The sequence below is a fragment of the Myotis brandtii genome, unplaced genomic scaffold (assembly GCF_000412655.1).
Source record: "Myotis brandtii unplaced genomic scaffold, ASM41265v1 scaffold902, whole genome shotgun sequence".
Taxonomy (NCBI): domain Eukaryota; kingdom Metazoa; phylum Chordata; class Mammalia; order Chiroptera; family Vespertilionidae; genus Myotis; species Myotis brandtii.
In genome coordinates, this window is record NW_005371709.1 from 668,934 (window position 1) to 687,570 (window position 18,637).

General features: G+C 37.7%; 1 protein-coding gene across 1 annotated transcript in view; it reads left to right on the plus strand.

Moving 5' to 3' along the window:
* Positions 1 to 16,741, plus strand: part of CHUK (conserved helix-loop-helix ubiquitous kinase) — a 31,619-nt gene extending 14,878 nt beyond the window's left edge. The window contains exons 10-21 of the mRNA XM_005885361.2: positions 678 to 872; positions 1,906 to 2,008; positions 5,484 to 5,607; positions 6,004 to 6,155; positions 8,359 to 8,420; positions 9,392 to 9,501; positions 10,143 to 10,192; positions 11,425 to 11,521; positions 11,814 to 11,961; positions 12,523 to 12,659; positions 14,720 to 14,819; positions 15,575 to 16,741. Coding sequence (XP_005885423.2) covers positions 678 to 872; positions 1,906 to 2,008; positions 5,484 to 5,607; positions 6,004 to 6,155; positions 8,359 to 8,420; positions 9,392 to 9,501; positions 10,143 to 10,192; positions 11,425 to 11,521; positions 11,814 to 11,961; positions 12,523 to 12,659; positions 14,720 to 14,819; positions 15,575 to 15,604 — 1,308 coding nt within the window. The 3' untranslated portion in view covers positions 15,605 to 16,741. The remainder of the gene's footprint in view (positions 1 to 677; positions 873 to 1,905; positions 2,009 to 5,483; positions 5,608 to 6,003; positions 6,156 to 8,358; positions 8,421 to 9,391; positions 9,502 to 10,142; positions 10,193 to 11,424; positions 11,522 to 11,813; positions 11,962 to 12,522; positions 12,660 to 14,719; positions 14,820 to 15,574) is intronic.
* Positions 16,742 to 18,637: the final 1,896 nt, after the last annotated feature.

An 18,637-nucleotide genomic window follows, 5' to 3' on the forward strand; every position in this document is an offset into this window, starting at 1 on the left:
TTGCTGCTGGGGTCCAGCCAATTGGAACTGGGCAAGACGGGCCGCACACGCCCTGGACAAATCCATGCACTAGGCCTCTAGTCTGAAAAATAAGACTAATAATACTTCTTGTTTAAAGAGAGGCCTATCTCTTCTATCATAATTATTTCTTGAGACAATGTAAGGTAGTCAGTTATCAGCTGTGTGATCCCTCAGAGTTCTGTTTTTTTTCCTGCCAGAATGGAGATTAGAAGATCTAATTCATGGTGTAATGTTAAGTATAACTTAGCTAATTAATGGGATGTTATATTAAGCATAAAGCACTTAACTCTGTGGTTGGCATCTATTAGGTACTTCATAAATGGGAATGTTTCCTTCCAGGTCTGTGAAATGTTTCTCAGAATAAGTAAGTGTTGCCTTTTTAAATTGGGGTTTTTGTGCATTCCTAGGACTTTGTGCATCCCTAGAATTTGAAATTTTATTCCTTGGAACTAACGTTTGTTATAGTAGAAAAGTAAATTCTTGAGTTTTCACATGTCATTTTATAGTTATAGAAGGAGATTACACTTTGGAAAATGATTGAACCTTGCATAGAACAAAGATAATGCCTTTTGCTCATATTCCCTTTATTATCTTGCACTGAATTTTTTATGTAGCAGGTGGTTAATAATCATTTTTCTTTCTTCTTATATATACAGATAGTACACATCCTAAATATGACTTCTGCAAAGATAATTTCTTTTCTTTTACCACCTGATGAAAGTCTTCATTCACTGCAGTCTCGTATTGAGCGTGAAACTGGAATAAATACTGCTTCTCAAGAGCTTCTTTCAGAGACGGGAATTTCTCTTGATCCGCGGAAACCAGCCTCTCAATGTGTTCTAGATGGAGTAGTAAGTAAATTTTAATATATCTAAAATTCTAATGTAAGAAATCTGTTTGCATAGAGAGATTGCATGCCCTGCATTTTTGGATGTGTATTTGAAATCCTCTGGGGGATTATGCACATCTCATGATTCTTTTACTTTTATCCCATTCATTTTTCCTACTGCTTTGCAAGATAGAAGTGAAACATTTGGTATTTTGAACGTGCGTTATGCACATCTCATAATTCTTTTACTTTTATCCCATTCATTTCTCCTACTGCTTTGCAAGATGAGCAAGATAGAAGTGAAACATTTGGTATTTTGAACGTGCTATGACTTTTTCTTTGATGCTAGCTCTCTCCTCCTCCTTTTTTTCCCTTTTTGTAATTGAAACCTAGAATCTTAAAATTAGACCAGCAGTCTTATAGGTCCTGCCAGAGGATAGGTGGATGATAAAATATGATTGTGGTCATGACTCTTTTTTCATTTTATTTGACTTTATTGAGGCATATTTAAATATTAAATAGCTTATCCATTTCAAGTGTATAATTTAGTTTTTTGGGGGGTTTTGTTTTAGCAAATTTACGTAATTGTGTAGCCATCACCATGAATCAGCCTTAAAACATTTCCATCTCAGTAAGATTCTTCATGTCCATTAACTGTTAATCTCCATTCTGCCCACCCAAGGCAATTGCTAATTTACTTTATATATCTATAGATTTGCCTTTTCTGAACATTTCACATAAAGGGACCATACAGCCAATAGTCTCTTGTGTCAGACTTTTTAAGGTTCATTCTTGTCATAGTATGAATCTGTACTTCATTCCTTTCTATTACTAAATAATGTTCCAATTATATGGGTATATGTTGTTATGACTTTTTTTGCTTTTGTCCTTTTGGGTCTGGTGATTGTTTTCACTTTAACCCATACTAAAGTTATTTATTTTTCCTAAACAAAGTATGCTAATGAACATTGACTTTGTTCATTTGCATTTCACTGGTACTTGGAGAACCTATGATTATCAAGTGTATTTTAAAAAATTGTTTCTTTGTTTTTCAGAGAGGCTGTGATAGCTATATGGTTTATTTGTTTGATAAAAGTAAAACTGTATATGACGGACCATTTGCTTCCAGAAGTTTATCTGACTCTGTAAATTATATTGGTAAGTCTAGTCCATTTACTGACTGAGATTTAAACCTGAAATGATATCATTTGATTGAACATGATTAGTAGAAATAGTTTTTGGTGTTTTTGGTTTGTATCTCATACTTTAGCTTACTATTTATGGTGAAAAATTTCTATAGTTTGGAATGTGAAAAGGTAGGTTTTAAATCACCACCAGATCCCTCATTTGGGAAAAGGCTTACTTTCCTCAGGATAGCCCTCTCACGGATGAATGAATCTCCATTATTCATTAAGCCTACTTTTTCAAATATTTCATTTTATTCTATGAATACTGCTTAATGTTCAATTGTTTTCATTTATTCTGTGAGAATTATTCTTTACTTTTAAAGAAGGTAGCTGTCAATTTCTGTCTACCCCAAACTAAAATCAAGCACAAAATTGTAAAATCAAGAAAATTGTGCATAAGGGCTAAAATTATTTAATCTTTCTTTTGTTACCTTTTAATTAGTTTTTAAAGGACAAATTTACAGAAAAAATGATCAGGTAGTAGTACAGAGTTCTCATGTTATCCCTCTCCTCATTTGTAACATCTTACATTAGTGTTACAATAAATGAGCCAATATTTATTATTAACTGAAGTCCGTATTTTATTCAGATTTCCTTAGTTTTTATCTGGTGTCCTTTATCTGTTCTAGGATCTCATCCAGGATACCACATTGCATTTAGTTGTCATTCTCCTTAGGCTTTTCTTGGCTGTGACAGTTTCTCAAACTTTCCTTGTTTTTTATGACTTTGACTGTTTTGAGGAGTACTGGTCAAGTATTTTGTAGGATGCCCCTCTGTTGCAATTTGTCTAATTTCCCCCCCTTCGTGATTAGACTAAGATTATGGGTTTTTGAGAGAAAGATCACAGAAGTACCATTCTTATCTATAATAATAAAAGTGTAATATGCTAAGTAGACTGGACGTCCTCCCGGACGACCTTCCAGATGAAGCTGGGGCTGTGATGGAAGCCCAGGTCCCGGTGCCTGTTGGTGGCCAGAGGGAAGCCCGGGTCCCAGGTGCCGGAGGGAAGCCAGTGCCCACAGCCGCGGAAAGGAAGTCCTACTCTTGCATGAATTTTGTGCATCGGGCCTCTAGTTACATTATATAAAGGGTACATACCATCAACATTATGTATGCTGTTGTTGTGATCCTTGATCACTTGGCTAAAGTGGTGTTCGTCAGGTTTTTCTACTGTGTAGTTTAGTCTCCCCCGATCCTCCTTCCAATGCTGTACTCTTTGGAAGGAAGTCACTATGTGGAACCCACACTTAAGGAGTGGGAAGTTATACTCCCCTTCCTTTAAGGTAGGACACCTACTTAATTTATTTGGAATTTTTCTGGATACAAGATTTGTCTCTTCCATTTATTAATTTATTCAATTATATCAATCCTAGGGGGCCAGTGCACGAATTTGTGCACCTTGAAAGGAATTGTGGCTCTGAGGCTGCGGTAGGCACAGGGGCGGGTCTCAGCCCATCCTCTGTGCCCCCGCCCAGCCCCTCCTGCCATGCGCCCAGTTCCCTGTCTGCCAGCAGCCTCACTCCCACCATCACCGCTCCCACATGCTGATGGCGCCGGCCCCGCTCCCACCCACTGACGGCGTGGAGTAATTGGGGCCAGTGCCAAGAGCAGGTGCGAGCAGGGCCAGCGCCATCAGTGGGTGCGAGCAGCAGCTCTGGCACCATCAGCGGTGCAAGTGGGGTTGGTGCGAGCACTGGACAGGACTGCGGCGCAGGGGAGCAAGGAATTTTCAGTAACCACCAGAGGCTTGCCCCGATGACAGCGACCAGCACCCCACCTTGGTCTGGCGCCCCCACTCATCTGCTCCTCCACCATCCTGCCGCGGCCAACGCCTGCCATATTCCATGCACGCCCCCTGGTGGTCAGCGCACATCATAGCGACCGGTTGTTCGGTTGTTCCGCTATTTGGTCTATTTGCATATTAGCCTGTTATTATATAGGCAGATGGATTCATAGATATTTATTTTATACTTTGAATTCTAATCTCATACTAGTTTATTTATTTTATTAAAATCGCTGCAGCTTTGGCCATTAGAAGTTTTTTTACTTTTTAAAAATATGTTTTTATTGATTTCAGAGAGGAATGGAGAGGGAGGGAGAGATAAAAACATAAATGATGAGAGATAATCATTGATCAGCTGACTCCTACACGCCCCACACTGGGGATCGAGCCTGCAACACGGGCATATAGCCTGACCAGGAATGGAACTATGACCTCCTGGTTCATAGGTCGATACTCATACCACTGAGCTATGCTGGCCGGGTGAGAAGCTCTTTTAATTGGTTTCCTTGCCTCTTTTACTTGCCTCATCAATGAGAATTTTCTTTTTTTAGTACTTCCTTACTTCCTGGCACTACACAATCTATTCCAGGCTCAACTTGTATATTTCCTGCCCCAGTGCTAGAATCAGCCATTTTTCCAAGATACCTTGGTACCTTTTTTGGAGAACAGTATTAGAAAGCAATTGGGACACTAGGTGCGATTCTTGCTACTGGGTATGATTTCTTAAGTCCTTTCAGATGAGAGAGAGAGAGAGAGATTGAGAGAGATTGAAATTGTTTATTTTGGCCAGGCTTCCCTTCAAGACTCTTTTTAAAAAAGTGTTTTGTTTACTGTAGGAAACCTCAGCAATAACTGTGATTATATAAGAAGAAAGATTAATCAAGGCTATTAATAATTATTAGGGAGGCAAAGATTTTTCTAGATATGGAACTTTATATTTTTTAAGTCTGCTTCAGATAATCTGTTTTTTCATTATGAACCCTAGTGAATCAACCTTTCTCTGAAAGTTTTCATTCGAAAAGAATAACAATATAATTGCCACCTTAGAGTATAGGATAACTCTTTCACATCTACATAATTTCATAACATTAAAATGGCATTTCATTGAACTTAACAAACATCCACACTTGCCATGATTTTAGAAAGTAGTATTCCCTTTACCAAAGAAAGAGCAAGAGAATTATAAATAGATAAGAAAGCATATCTTATTAAGCTGCTATTTACTCTGTATGTTTTCCTGAAGCTGGGTTGGTAGTTCAGGAGCTAACAATTTATTATTCAGAGGCAGAAAAGACCATAGAAGATTGTGGAAGAGATGGGACTTGATTTAAAAATTGAAAGAATAAAGAATTTATATTAGCAAAAGAAAAAAACAGTATTCCAGGTTGAAGGAAAGCAAGAAAAAGAAACAGATTATAGGAATAATCTCAGGCTTTGGGATTATGTAGTGATTATGTCTTATCTTTATTTTCCCTTGTATCAGGAGCAGGGTTTGTGTATTACAGGTGCTCAGTAAATGTATGTTGAACTGAATGAAACAGTAACAAGTGGTTCTTTCTAGCATCCATGGGAATGATATTTGTAAGGATTGGAAATCAAAGAATGATTAATGAACTCTAAAATCTTAAAAAGTAATTCGTCTCTTTTTCTCTCTTACCTATAGTACGGGACAGCAAAATACAGCTTCCAATTATACAGCTGCGTAAAGTGTGGGCTGAAGCAGTGCACTATGTGTCTGGGCTAAAAGAGGACTACAGCAGGCTCTTTCAGGGACAAAGAGCAGCAATGTAAGTGGATCCTTTTGTTTACAGTGACAACGTCATGCACATTAACGTTCAAGAATTAATCTTGCCAGTTTTCACAAATAATTTTTCATGCAATACTAAAATATTGGACCAATTTGAAATGTAATTTTCTGATCAGACTTGTAGACTTCTTACTAATGATATGAAACCATTCAGTTGCAATGGCTTGAGAGTAGTTTTTGAGCAGAACGTCTTAGTATAAAAGAAACTGTGTTGCCACAAACAGAAAGTCTTTAGAGACTAGATTCTACAGATCAGCTATTTCTCATAGATTGATAATAGAAACTTAGGCATTGGGCTTATGGCAATATAGTTTTTAAATTTTTGTTCAATATTTATGAAATGTTAATTTTTAAATTTTTTTTGGCTATGGTTTAGGTTAAGTCTTCTTAGATATAATACTAACTTGACAAAAATGAAGAACGCTTTGATCTCAGCATCTCAGCAACTGAAAGCTAAACTGGAGTTTTTTCACAAAAGCATTCAGCTTGACTTGGAAAGATATAGTGAGCAGATGACTTATGGGATATGTAAGTTTTGGGGTAAAGTATTTGAAATAAGGGTCTAGTCTTTTGAAGCCCTCTGCTATTTTGCCTCCTTGCCTTGTATCAATTGTTTCTCTTGCATTCAAGATTAGAATAAGAGACATGTTTGTTTTGAATATTAGCTTTTATTTTAACGTTTAGTTGAACAACTTAACAGGAATCTTCCCCTCCCCAATTGGACCAAAGTTAAGTTGTTTAGCTCCTGAAAAATACAAAAGTGATTTAAGAATTTATGATTTTCAAGCTCCATATAAAAAACTAGAGGCCCAGTGCACAGATTCGTGCACTGGTGGGGTCCCTCTGCCTGGCCTGCGGGGAACAAGCCAAAACCGCCTCTTCAACATCCCCCGAGGGGTCCCGGATTGCGAGAGGGCGATTGTTGGGTGATGCACCCCGGAATCGGGCTCCTTCCTCTCTGGTTCCAGGTGTGTCACCCAAGACTGCAGCTGTCAAGTCACCGCAGCTTGGCAGCTCCTGCGTTGAGCGTCTGCCCCCTGGCCGTCAGTGCGCATCATAGCTACCAGTCAGACATTCGCTTAGGCTTTTATATAGATAGGTAGATACAAAATCCATATTGGAGTGACTTCTTAGCCAGGGAAATCCTAAATTACTTATCTTTCTGTAAATAACAACACAAATAATTCTGTGTTTTCCCCCCAAACCACCTACTATGTAAGTCCCACTTTTTTATTTTTCAGTATTTGACTTCAAGCTTATCTCCCTTCAGATACACTAAGGAAATGTAAAGAGCAGAGTTAAAATCAAATAATAAATTGAAGAGGTCACCACCAGCATTTGTTTGTTTTTTCCATTGAAACAAATCCTTTTTTTATCTGGTTTGTATACTTGTCTTGAATAAGGTGTGTGTATCTTAGAATAAGTGATCAGCAGTGTCCAGGTGGGTGAATAAATTTACCCACTAGAGCTGGTTATGATTGATGTTTTATTTCTAGTTGTGTATTATAGGTATTCTGGTTAATGGCAAAACATTATTTCATCAAATTATCTTGACTTATCTTGTCAGTTGTATATCTGATACAGCGGTTAAAAGAAAGTAAAGTAGAAAGAATCCATATTAGCTCTATTTAAGATTAAATACATAGGTATCACACACACAAAAAAAGAGTGAGGTAGACATACATGTGCTGATATTAAAAGATCACTTGGATCTTTAATGGCAGTGATGTTTTAATTTGGGGAATAAAAGCAAAGAAAGGCAGGCATGTATAGATAGTCTCACTTGTGAAGGAAAGGGTATGTGTCTGTATAACATTAAATTAAGATCCCATAGGATGGAGTGTGGAGAGGAGGAAGAGTTTTCTTTTTTATATCCTTTTATAATGTTTGATTTTTAAAAAGTCATTTTCATGTATCATTTAAATAATTTTATTTCTTCTTTTGAAAGAGAAAACCATCTGTATTAGTGTCCTAGGGATGCCATAACAAATTACTATAAATTGGGTGGCATAAAACAACAGAAATTGCCCAGCTGGGTATGGCTCAACTGTTGAGCATCGACCCAGGAACCAGGAGGTCACCTGTTTGATTCACAGTCAGGGCATATGCCTGGTGGGTGTGCAAGAGGCAGCCAATCAATGATTCGCTCTCATCACTGATATTTCTATCTCTTTATCCTTCTCCCCTCCTCTCTGAAATCAATAAAAATATATATTTTTTAAAAACACAAAAAAACAGAAATTTAGCATCTGACAGTTCCAGAGGCTAAAAGTCTACTCTCAAGGTGTTGGCATAACCATGATCCCTCTGAAACTTGTGGAGAGGAATCCTTCCTTGCTTCTTCCTGGCTTCCGGGATGTTTATCAGCAATCCTTGGCATTCCTCGGCTTGCAGCCATAGCACTTTAGTCTCTGCCTCTGTCGTCAAATGGAACTCTCCCTTCATATATCTGCCTCTCTGTGTCTCTTCTCTTCTTTTAAGGACCCTAGTTATACTGGATTAACTGTCCACCTACTCCAGATTGACCTCATGTTAATTTAGCCAACTATCTGCAGTGACCCTATTTGTAAATAAGGGCACATTCTGATGTACTGAGTTAGGGTTTCAGCATAACTTTTGGGGGGATGCAACCCATGACACCATTTTTGATGTTGACAGTCATGGAGGTGGGTAGGTCAGTAATTAAAACTATGACTGTTTCTGAAATAACCAATTAAAACTTTTTTTTTAGCCTCAGAAAAAATGTTAAAAGCATGGAAGGAAATGGAAGAAAAGGCTATCCATTATGCTGAGGTAAAATCACTGAGCTTGTTCTGTGTATTTATTTATTTCTGAGGTCTCCCTTAGAAACTTTCTTTGGTTTTGATATGTAGAGTATCTTTCATGTCATTCCTGAATATCAACTATCTATAGTTGATATAGTGGAAAAAAATAAAGGTGTTTTGTGTATATAGTGGATAAAAATAAAGGTGTTGGACAAATGAGACTACTAGTAAACTAAAGCCTCCATGAGCTTCAGTTTCCATATTATATTATGGGGACTATACATACCTTTTCTAGTAAGGTTATGCAGATTGAATGGTAATAAGTGGCAGTTATCACTGTAAAACAACAGTGATATACGACTGGTTTAGATAGGATGGCTGCACATCCTGATTTACCTAGGTCAGTCCATTTGCACCTGTCTTGCCATACTTATCAATGGTACTTTCATTGTCAACGTTATGCAGGTTTGGACAATAAATTATATGGTCACATTAGGTATAGGTTATTCTCTAGGTGACAGATTCCTTCCTTACATTTGTCTATGGTCCTACTAAATTGTTGTCCTTGGTGTGAAAACTTACCCTAACAACACGGGTGGGACAGTTAGTATCTTGGGGTGGGAAATCCAGTGTCTTTATCATTCTTATTTCAAGGCAGTTGGGAAGAAGAGACAATGAAAATCATAGAACTGAGATGAAGTGGTTTTGATGGTCATTTTCTCTCTGTGTTGTTAGTGACACATATTCTTTTACTTCTCAGGAGGAGAAAGCAAATGCTAGTAGTTTACTGTTGTTAGGAGAGAAAAGTGAGAAGCTAGGAATAAGTATGTTCTTGTGTGAAAGATTGTCAGAATCTGATAGATAAAAGACTTACATAAAATCAGTATTTCCTATTAAATCATTTATTTCTCCTCTTCAGGAGTCATTCTTTGTCCGAGTTCTTCTCTGTATTGTGTGGTGGTGAGCCTGTCATTCCTTTTACTTTTCATCATACTGTAGGTAGGTGTCATTGGATACCTGGAGGACCAGATCATGTGCCTGCACACTGAAATCATGGAGCTACAGAAAAGCCCTTATGGGAGACGTCAGGGAGACTTGATGGAATCTCTGTAAGGACATACTCATGTCGTTGGTATTGGTATTGGTGTTTATAATTTTTTATAGCAGATCCCTCCTTCTGTGTATTTCTGGCATATTTAGTCTGTATGTGTTTATTTTCTATAGTTTTCCTTTCCCCAAATATCTTGGCATCATTTTTAAAAAGGAAGTTTTTTCTTCATCACTGGAAATTTTAGAAATAACTCTTAGGGTTGACCTCTGCTATTTTAATCAAAGAATCTTTTCAATGTGACTTAAGAATTTTTCAAGTATTCTAAGTTACAAACTATTTCCCTACTTACCATCGGTATTGTCTATTAAATGCCCTAAATGAGGTTAACTTCCTAAATGTTTGGATTAGAAACTTCAGATATTTGTCTCTAATCACAAGCCATAATTTTTGCACATTTAAGTGTTTCTGGTGCAAGGATCAGATATGTGGTGGTAGACCACAGCAGATAAGAAGTGTATTACACTTTGCATTTTAAGATCTTGCTTATCACTCAGTGAAATTCTCTGTAAAATATTCATTGGCAATATATACTTTAAAATTGGATCATTATTCTCTTCAAATAATATTATTCATTTCAAGTTGTGGATTATTAGAGTCATTAAATTATCTTCACATAGAAACATATTTTCTCTTCTGTAGGGAACAGCGTGCCATTGATCTGTATAAGCAGTTAAAGCACAGACCTCCAGGTAAGACACTTTCATCATAGTACACAAAGGCATTTTAAGAAACCATCCCCAGCCTAACAAATCCTAGGGATTGGATTTTAAAACAGCTGCAGAATAAGTTCTAGTTTTGATATTTCAATTGAGATATTTATATGTAACAGCTTTTAGTTTGTGAGAATTTAAGAGATTAGGAAGTCAAAGTTACAAGAAAATTGAGATAAAAAAATTTTAAGGAAAACTTGAAAGGAAGGAATAAAAGAGGAAAAGGGGAATTCAAAGAGGAAGAGGAAGCAAGAAAATGTGGGAAAGTTGGAAAAAAATAAGTGCTGCTTAAGATTAGAGAGGATGGTAGGGAATTGATACTACAGGTTCAGGTGTGGAATGGTCAGAGAGAAGGCTCATGTGCTGGGCCAAAGCAATTTACCTTGAAAATGAGGCTTTCATGTAACCTGGTCACTGGTTGCTTGCTTCATTGGCAAAACAATTCTTTTTGAACATCTGTTGAATACAGAACATAGGCTACTGGAAAGAGCATAGGATTGGGAATTGGAAAGCTTGAATTCTAGATTGGGCATTTTCCTGGCCAACTAACTTGGGCAAATTACCTAATCTCTCTCCATCTCCTTTCCCTTTTCTGCAATATGGGGTTGAAACCTAGCTTTACTAACTCAGTGCGTGTGTGTGTGGTATTGTATAATGCTTTAGAAACTATAAAGTATTATGTACCTTCAAGATATTAACCTTTAGTTAAAAATTGATTTGTTTTGAAGGGTATCTCTGGGTCCATTCATTAGTGTATGAGATTTGGCTTAAGTCAGTTAGCTTTTTCTAAGTTTTTATGGGCAGTGAACAGATGAATAAACATGAAAATCCAAGCAATCTAGTTGGAGCAAGAGCCTCCTTCCTTCGAGGCAGTGAAAGTTAGATGAATTATCCTGTTTCTAAATAAATGATGTTTATTACCCAAGAAAGATTGATCTCTTGGCTAAAAGGCTGCATGTGTCTGAGGCTTGGGTTAGTATGGGTTAAAGGTAGCTGAGGATACAATGATAAATGTATATATCTATGTATGCACAAACACATACTTTTAGATATATAATTATAGATATATAATCTTAAAATTATCTCAGCTTTGAATTTAAATGGAGATGTTATCAATTAAAACTAGTTTCAGATTTTTAGGCATTTTTGTTTGGAGGCTGACATGTTCATGCAGAAGAGAGGTTATACCCACTGACTGAGGTCTTTTATAGATCACTCCTACAGTGACAGCACGGAGATGGTGAAGATCATTGTGCATACTGTGCAGAGTCAGGACCGGGTTCTGAAGGAGCTGTTTGGTCATCTGAGGTAGAAAAATAATTTTATTTCCTATTCATAAGCCAGGGTATTTTTATCAAATTCCTTCCAAAGTATAATATTCCTTTTGATAAATACATTAGATTCAGGAAGAGTTCTGGCAGTGTCTTGGGTATCTTGACCACCGCTGTGTACATTTAGGTGTCCTGTCTTTGTGCATTGCTTTGGAGATCAGATATTAAATATGCCTCTGATTGTGGTTTATTTACTTACCTGGGTTTGGGAGTATGTTGTATAGTCTTGGGGGATGTGTAAGGGTCTGACTTTGATTTCATCTCTCTAGCAAGTTGTTGGGCTGTAAGCAGAAGATTATTGATCTACTGCCCAAGGTGGAAATGGCCCTCAGTAACATCAAAGAAGCTGACAATTCTGTCATGTTTATGCAGGGAAAGAGGCAGAAAGAAATATGGCATCTCCTTAAAATTGCCTGTGTAAGTAACTTTTAGTGAATTATTTAATGTGACACTGATATGCTCTTATTCTCTGCAAAAGGAATTTTTGTCAGCATGACCTGGGTCCTCTCGAATGTGTATATTGTGTTGGGTTGATGCTTGTGTTCTTTGCTTGGTGTCTGACAGCAGTTCAGATGAAGGACTTCATGATCACCCTTCATTATCTTTGCTTTCCAGTCTTGTGTTTTTATACTCCTCCAAGTCCTAGACCACTGTGGTATCCCAACCTGATTTGGGGTTAGACATGCCTGACTAGTTAATCAAAAAGATCTTTTGTTCAAGTGGTTTTTTTTTTCCTTCCAACTAAAGTGGAATAAGGTGGGTAGATACATTTGGTTTTAGTCACTGAAGAATGGGCTGGGGACAGGATAGTGATATGTAATACCCACGACTGGAAATAGTTTTGTGCAGAAATACTCTGGGTGTACATATAAGTTGTGACAGAAATGTAAGTCTTAGGAGTATGGGTCTTAGGAATATGGTAGGAAGTTGTTTAAATTAGCGAAGATTCTTGTCTATAATCTTTTTTTTTCCCTTCAGACACAGAGTTCGGCTCGGTCCCTTGTAGGGTCCAGTCTAGATGGTGCAGTAACTACCCCTCAGGCATCAGCATGGCTGCCCCCGACTTCGGCAGAACGTGAACATCCTCTGTCATGTGTGGTAACTCCTCAAGATGGGTGGGTTCACTTTGTAACAAGATAGTTGTTTTTATAAGCAGTGATAGGAATGAGGCAGTAGAGCATAGTGGTTAAGGCATAGTCTTCAGTGCCCTATAGACTAGGGTTGAGTCCTGACTGTCCTTTTGTAATAACCTTGTGCAATTAAGTTAACTCTTTTAATGTTCACATTTCCTCATCTGCAAAATGGGAATTGCTGTGAAAAGTCAATTAGACAACAAATGTAAAGTACTGGGAAGTAAATATGTATTCAGCAAATGTTACTTATTAGTTCATGTTCTAAGTTCTCTCTCTGTTATTGGCTTATCAGTTCTTTTACCCAAACTTTATTCTTCCCATAATCATTTATCTCTGAGAAATTTTGCTGTCCTTTTGCATTTATCATTTTGGGGTCCTGATCACCCTTCTGATAAATGATTGAGTTTAATCTACTCTATTTTATAACTTAGTGTTTCTAACATCAGACTTTTTTAATGCCTTAAATCAGTTTTGCAAATAAGAACTGAAGTTTGAAGCCCTATATTTTCTTTTATTAATTCCTACTCTTCTGCTAAAAGCTGAATGACTATCCATTTCTGTTATTTTTCTCAGCATAAGATGTGCCGTATCCAGAGCCAGTGGCTCTTTGCTAGCTTGTGTATTGTCGCTTTTCTCACAATTCATGGAGACCTCTTCAGCACCAGCATTTCCTGGAAGCTCTGCCCATAATTAGTTTTGCAGAAGTGCAGCCATGTTACATCACTGCTCAGGAGGTCATGCAGTTTGCATATTCTGTACTCTACTTATATGAGAGAAAAGCACATGGCAGGAAGGCAAGCTGATAACAGGTATTTTATTTTTTTAAAGAAAGCAGGTTCCAGGTTACATCTTGGGATCATTGTAGATTTGACCCAGTATATAATACATCCACAGCTATAGCACAGGCTATAATCAATTATATAGACTTTAGGAAATAATCTCATTAATCAGAGTTAAATCATGTAAATTTTAATACATTACGAACCTTTTTGCTTTCATTAAAGGCATGTAGTTTTGTTAGGGGATGCTAATGGTTCCAGATGTCAACTTTATACAGTGAATTTCAGATTTGAGGTTGTGGTTATTTGCAAAACAAAATTCCTGTATCCGACAGGAATTTTAAATATACTTTTCAGTAGGAATACATTATAAAGAAAAACTGATTTCAATTATTATGTGGTACTTAACCTCCAGGGATTGGGAACTGTTGACCTCAATTTTTCCATCTGTTGAAAAGGAGCTGAATTAGAATTTAGTTCTAAGCTAATAGTGGCCATCATCCATAGCCTCAAGCTGATTCTAATAGGGTAGGAACTCTGAGGGGTGGTAAAAGGCGAGAATAGGGGCCATATGGAAGAGGAAAGCATGGAAGGTGGAAACCAGAATCAGGATTGCCTGCAAATGTAAACTTCCAGGCATCTTCTCGGTTCTGGTCAGCTCCCCTGTCACACTGTTTTCTTCTGCTCTCCTCAGGAATCAGCTTGCTTGTTTCATTTTTTCATTGCTGTCATCTGTAGCTTCCAACCAGCTTTTCACCTTCCCTGATCTTTGCAGAACAGATTATACTTTTGTATCTTCTCCCCTGCATTTCTTTCTCTGAAAAGTCAGCATGGTGATGTGCTTCCTAATTGTAATGAAAGGGAAATATTCCAGAAACACAAAAAGATCTTTTATCTGTCTGTGCCACAAGGACCTACCCCCACACCCCCATCCAGTTTGCATTTCTGGGGTGGGGTGTGTGTCTGTGTGTGTGTGTGTGTGTTGTATATAAGTGTCACTTTTATTTCAGAGGAAAATCAGATTGGAATTATAGTGGACTTATTGTTAAAGCTGGGCAGAGGCAACAATTGGAGTAATAGGCAGGACTATGCCTCTGGGTGGGAAGGATGAGGAAACTGAAGCCTACAGGAATCAGCTGCATTGGGGTGCAGGGGTGCAGGAAGGGCATTGATCATCCTGACCCAGAAGACCAAAAAGTAGAGGAAATTCATATGTTATTTTGCTGAATTTGAAAAGGCTTTTTTTTTTTTTTCATTTCACAGGGAGACTTTGGCACAAATGATAGAAGAAAATGTGAACTGTCTTGGCCATTTAAGCACTATTATTCATGAAGTAAATGAGGAGCAGAGCAGTAGAATGATGGTAAGTTTTATATAGACATGGATGTGTGTTTTAGGTATTTTGCAAAGGGTTTAACTTTCCTTAACTGGCATTTGGGATGCATATGAGGAACAGAATTGAGAGGAAAGAGAAAGAGCATTTGAGGAATAATATCCTTGACCTCAAATCCCCATCTTCTCTTACTCGTGCATATACTAGGATTATGTCATCAATAATCTTCAACAGTAGCATTTTTGGGCAAATTAAATGATTGATGAACTTTCTTTGCAATATGATCTCTGAAATTAAATGGTTTGTACTTTTCTGCTTCAATAATCAATTTTCTCCAATAAGATGAGGCAGGATTTATATTTGAATTATAATTAATTCAAATATAGTAACTGTTGTATACATATGAATACTGTAATTATAGTTGTAATTAATAGAAGTATTTATATTAATAAGATTTAGTTATTGTGAATTACTGATTTAAAACTTGGAGAAACTACAATAAAATGTTTACTGGATTAACTTTTACTACATTTAGTCTCAACATCAACTCTTTATATTTCCTCTTTAATTATTTGCTTCAAATATTTATGAAAACTCTGAAGTATCTTTTTAATTAGCAGAAAATAAGGCAAACTAAATTGTAATTGCAACTTATTTATGCTTTTAATTTTTAAACTTTTGACTATAAAATGTACGGACATACTTAGAAAACTTGCAAAAATGAACACCCAAAACCTACCACTTATAGTCAACATCTAATTGTAATTTTTCATGCCTGGTTTTAGAATCTTGATTGGAGTTGGTTAACAGAATGACTTACCACTTATTCACTGTGCCCAAACCAATGGAAGTTGTTGCTGCACATGTTCGAAATTTGTTTTCTCCCATGAAACCATTCTTCAAACACCATTCAATGGAAGAAATGGCTGTGATCAAAAACTACATATGGTTTTACAAAGGCTATATTTTGGCTTTGGGTAATTTTAACTCCTGAACAGATATAATTTTATGTTGGTGAACTTGTTTAAAAACTACAGCTAGTTAGCATCATTGCCATCTGTTTTTAAACTTTGTAAAACATTACTTATTTAACTGACTAAAAATACCTTTTAACTTTTGGACATAAGGCCAAACATAATATATACAGAGAAGAAACCTCAATTAATGTGTTCCAAGTACACATTGTCTGCCTATGTTTCTGTGGCAGAGATTGCTCACAAGTAAAATTGTACTTCTTGAAAAATAAACCCTACCTCCTTGTGTTGCACTCAACAGTGCTTTTTCTGGCATCATAAGGAGTTGGGTCAATCCCATTTTCAATTTTATTACACATTGGACAGTGTATCTGTGCCTTCAATAACAATGGACTGTCCAAAGTGTGCTATGTGTATATGTATTTAAGATGTACATTTAGTAATATCAAAGAAGAAATGTTAATTTATAATGTATTTGAAAACATCTGTTTTTTTCATTTGTAAAAATGAGTCATTTGTTTTAAGAATCTTAGATGTCTTGTCATACCAATATAAAGGTCTGCACTCCCTTATCTGTAAATCCAAAATCCAAAAAGCTCTGAAAACAAGGTTTTTCATAAGCTTGGTGACAAAACTCATTTGCTTTCAAATCCAACTTGAACTGACAATTGAATCAACTTATCCCATCTAGTGTGAATCTTCATTTATTTTGCTGCAAAAATATTAACATGTTTAATTATTTAGTGGGGGAAGCTGCTGCCATAGACTGTTGGGTGTGTATGTAGTATGCACTGAATTACCTTTCTAAAATCTGAAAATTTCATAATTCTAAAACATCTGGCTCTAACGATTTCAGATAAAGGATTGTGGATCTATTACCTGTTAGGTAATTTAGAACATACTTGTTTTTTAAAAATGTGAAATGCTTTTGTATTATAGACAGTTTTTCACTTTGTGTATTAAATGATTTTTAAATTACTTTTTGATTCTCTTTTCAATTAAAATCAGATGAATATAGTTACCCTTGAACAAAGTGGGGGTTAGGGGTGTCAATACCCACACAGTAAAAAATCTGAGTATCACTTTTGCTTCTATAGTTGGCCCTTCACATCTGTGAATTCAGCTAACAGGTTGGGAATGCGAAAATACTGTTTCGAGTCATGGCTGGTTGAATCTGCAGACATGAAACCACCAAATAAGAACAGCTGACTATTTTTTAAAAACTGTGTACAGGACTTTTGGGCAAGGTGGTGGCATAGGTAAACGTGATACTTGCCTCCTCCCACAACCACATCAAAATTTCAGCTAAACTGCAGAACCACCATCATTCAGAACCACCTGAAACCTGGTTGAATGAAGTCCTACAACTAGGGGATGAAAGAAGCCACATCGAGACCGGTAGGAGGAGCAGAGATGCAGAATGGGCTGGTCCCACACCCCCATGTGGTGGGTAAAAATTGGGAAGGATATCTCACCTGCAGAGGTCCCCCTGAGGAGCGAGAGTTCCCAGCCCCATACCGAGGGCCATTTGGATATTTATAACATCATTCACGGGCCACAGAAAATTATCAACTTAAAAATTAGCCTGCTATATTTGGTCAAACATTTAACTCACCCCTAATGCCTTGGCAGGGCCAGAACAAATTATTTTGTGGGCCTTATATGGCCTGTGGGCCAGACATTCCCCACCCCTGGTTGATCTGGAACAGACAAGGTCCCAGACATTCCTAGGTAATAAAAGGCAAATGAATGACACAGGTAAAGAAGAGGATAGAGTGGTCTGGGGGGGCTTGCTTTAATGACTCGAAGTCTATTTACCCCTTCCCATTTCCCGTTATCACCATTATAACTTTGGACCTGCACTTTCTAACCACTTTGCTTCCCTGCCTCCAATCTCTCTCCACTGTACACCATTTTACAGACTCACCGGCCCTAAAGCACTGCCCAAGAGGTTACAGAGCCCTCCTACCCTAGTCTACTTGTACAGTTATGGTCCCACTGCTAGCTGCCAGCCTTTGAAGGCTTACAGTAACCATTACTGCCCAACCTACTCTAATTTTTCCTGTGTTCGTTCATCTCATTCCTTTCTCTGCTCTTTAACTTTGTCCTTTTTGTGTTTGGTAACATAAGCACATAATGCATATTTTAAAAGAACAGAAGAATATGCAGTAAAAAGAAAGTCTGTGTCTATTTTCTAGCCATCCAGTACCCTCTCCCTACAGAAAAGGTGCTTTGAGCCTTTCAAAATCTGGGACTAGCCTACCATCCCACTCCTTTCCATCATAATGGCTTCACAGGAGCTCTAATGCTCCCTGTTCCTTTTCATTTTCCTAGGACCCGTTCCTATTGCTTGGATGGCCATCAAGTCCTCGCTAGGTTAGCTTCGGGCACATTAATAGGTGCTCAGAAAAATACTTGATGAGTGACTATGCAATTAAATTTAATACCTTCCTCTTCAGAACGTCCACTTCCAACAAGTCTCGTTGCTCCTGAATTCAGTGCAGGACCCGTGCATGAAGCATGTGCTTGCCACGTAGGCTTCGGAATAAACCACAAAAAAGACAAACGGAACACTGGAGTGAGACAGTGGGTTTTTGCACTAGAAGAACTGACCAGTTCCTTGTTCCAGAGGCCCTCTTCTAACTCAGCATCCCTGCTCACTCTAGATCACCGACTTGTTTTCCAGAGCAGGAAACCGGCAGTGCATAGAAAAGAGTCCGCGCACTTTTACGGGAAATCGCGCTGCAGGCAGCCGGAGAATTTTGTCCCCTCCGCGCCCCGTCTCTTTAGTCGCGGGGCGAGCACTGCGTCGGCTTGCGTGCCCGCGCAGCCGCAGAGCGGAGAGAGTGGGCGGGGTCGGCTGTTGGCGGCGGT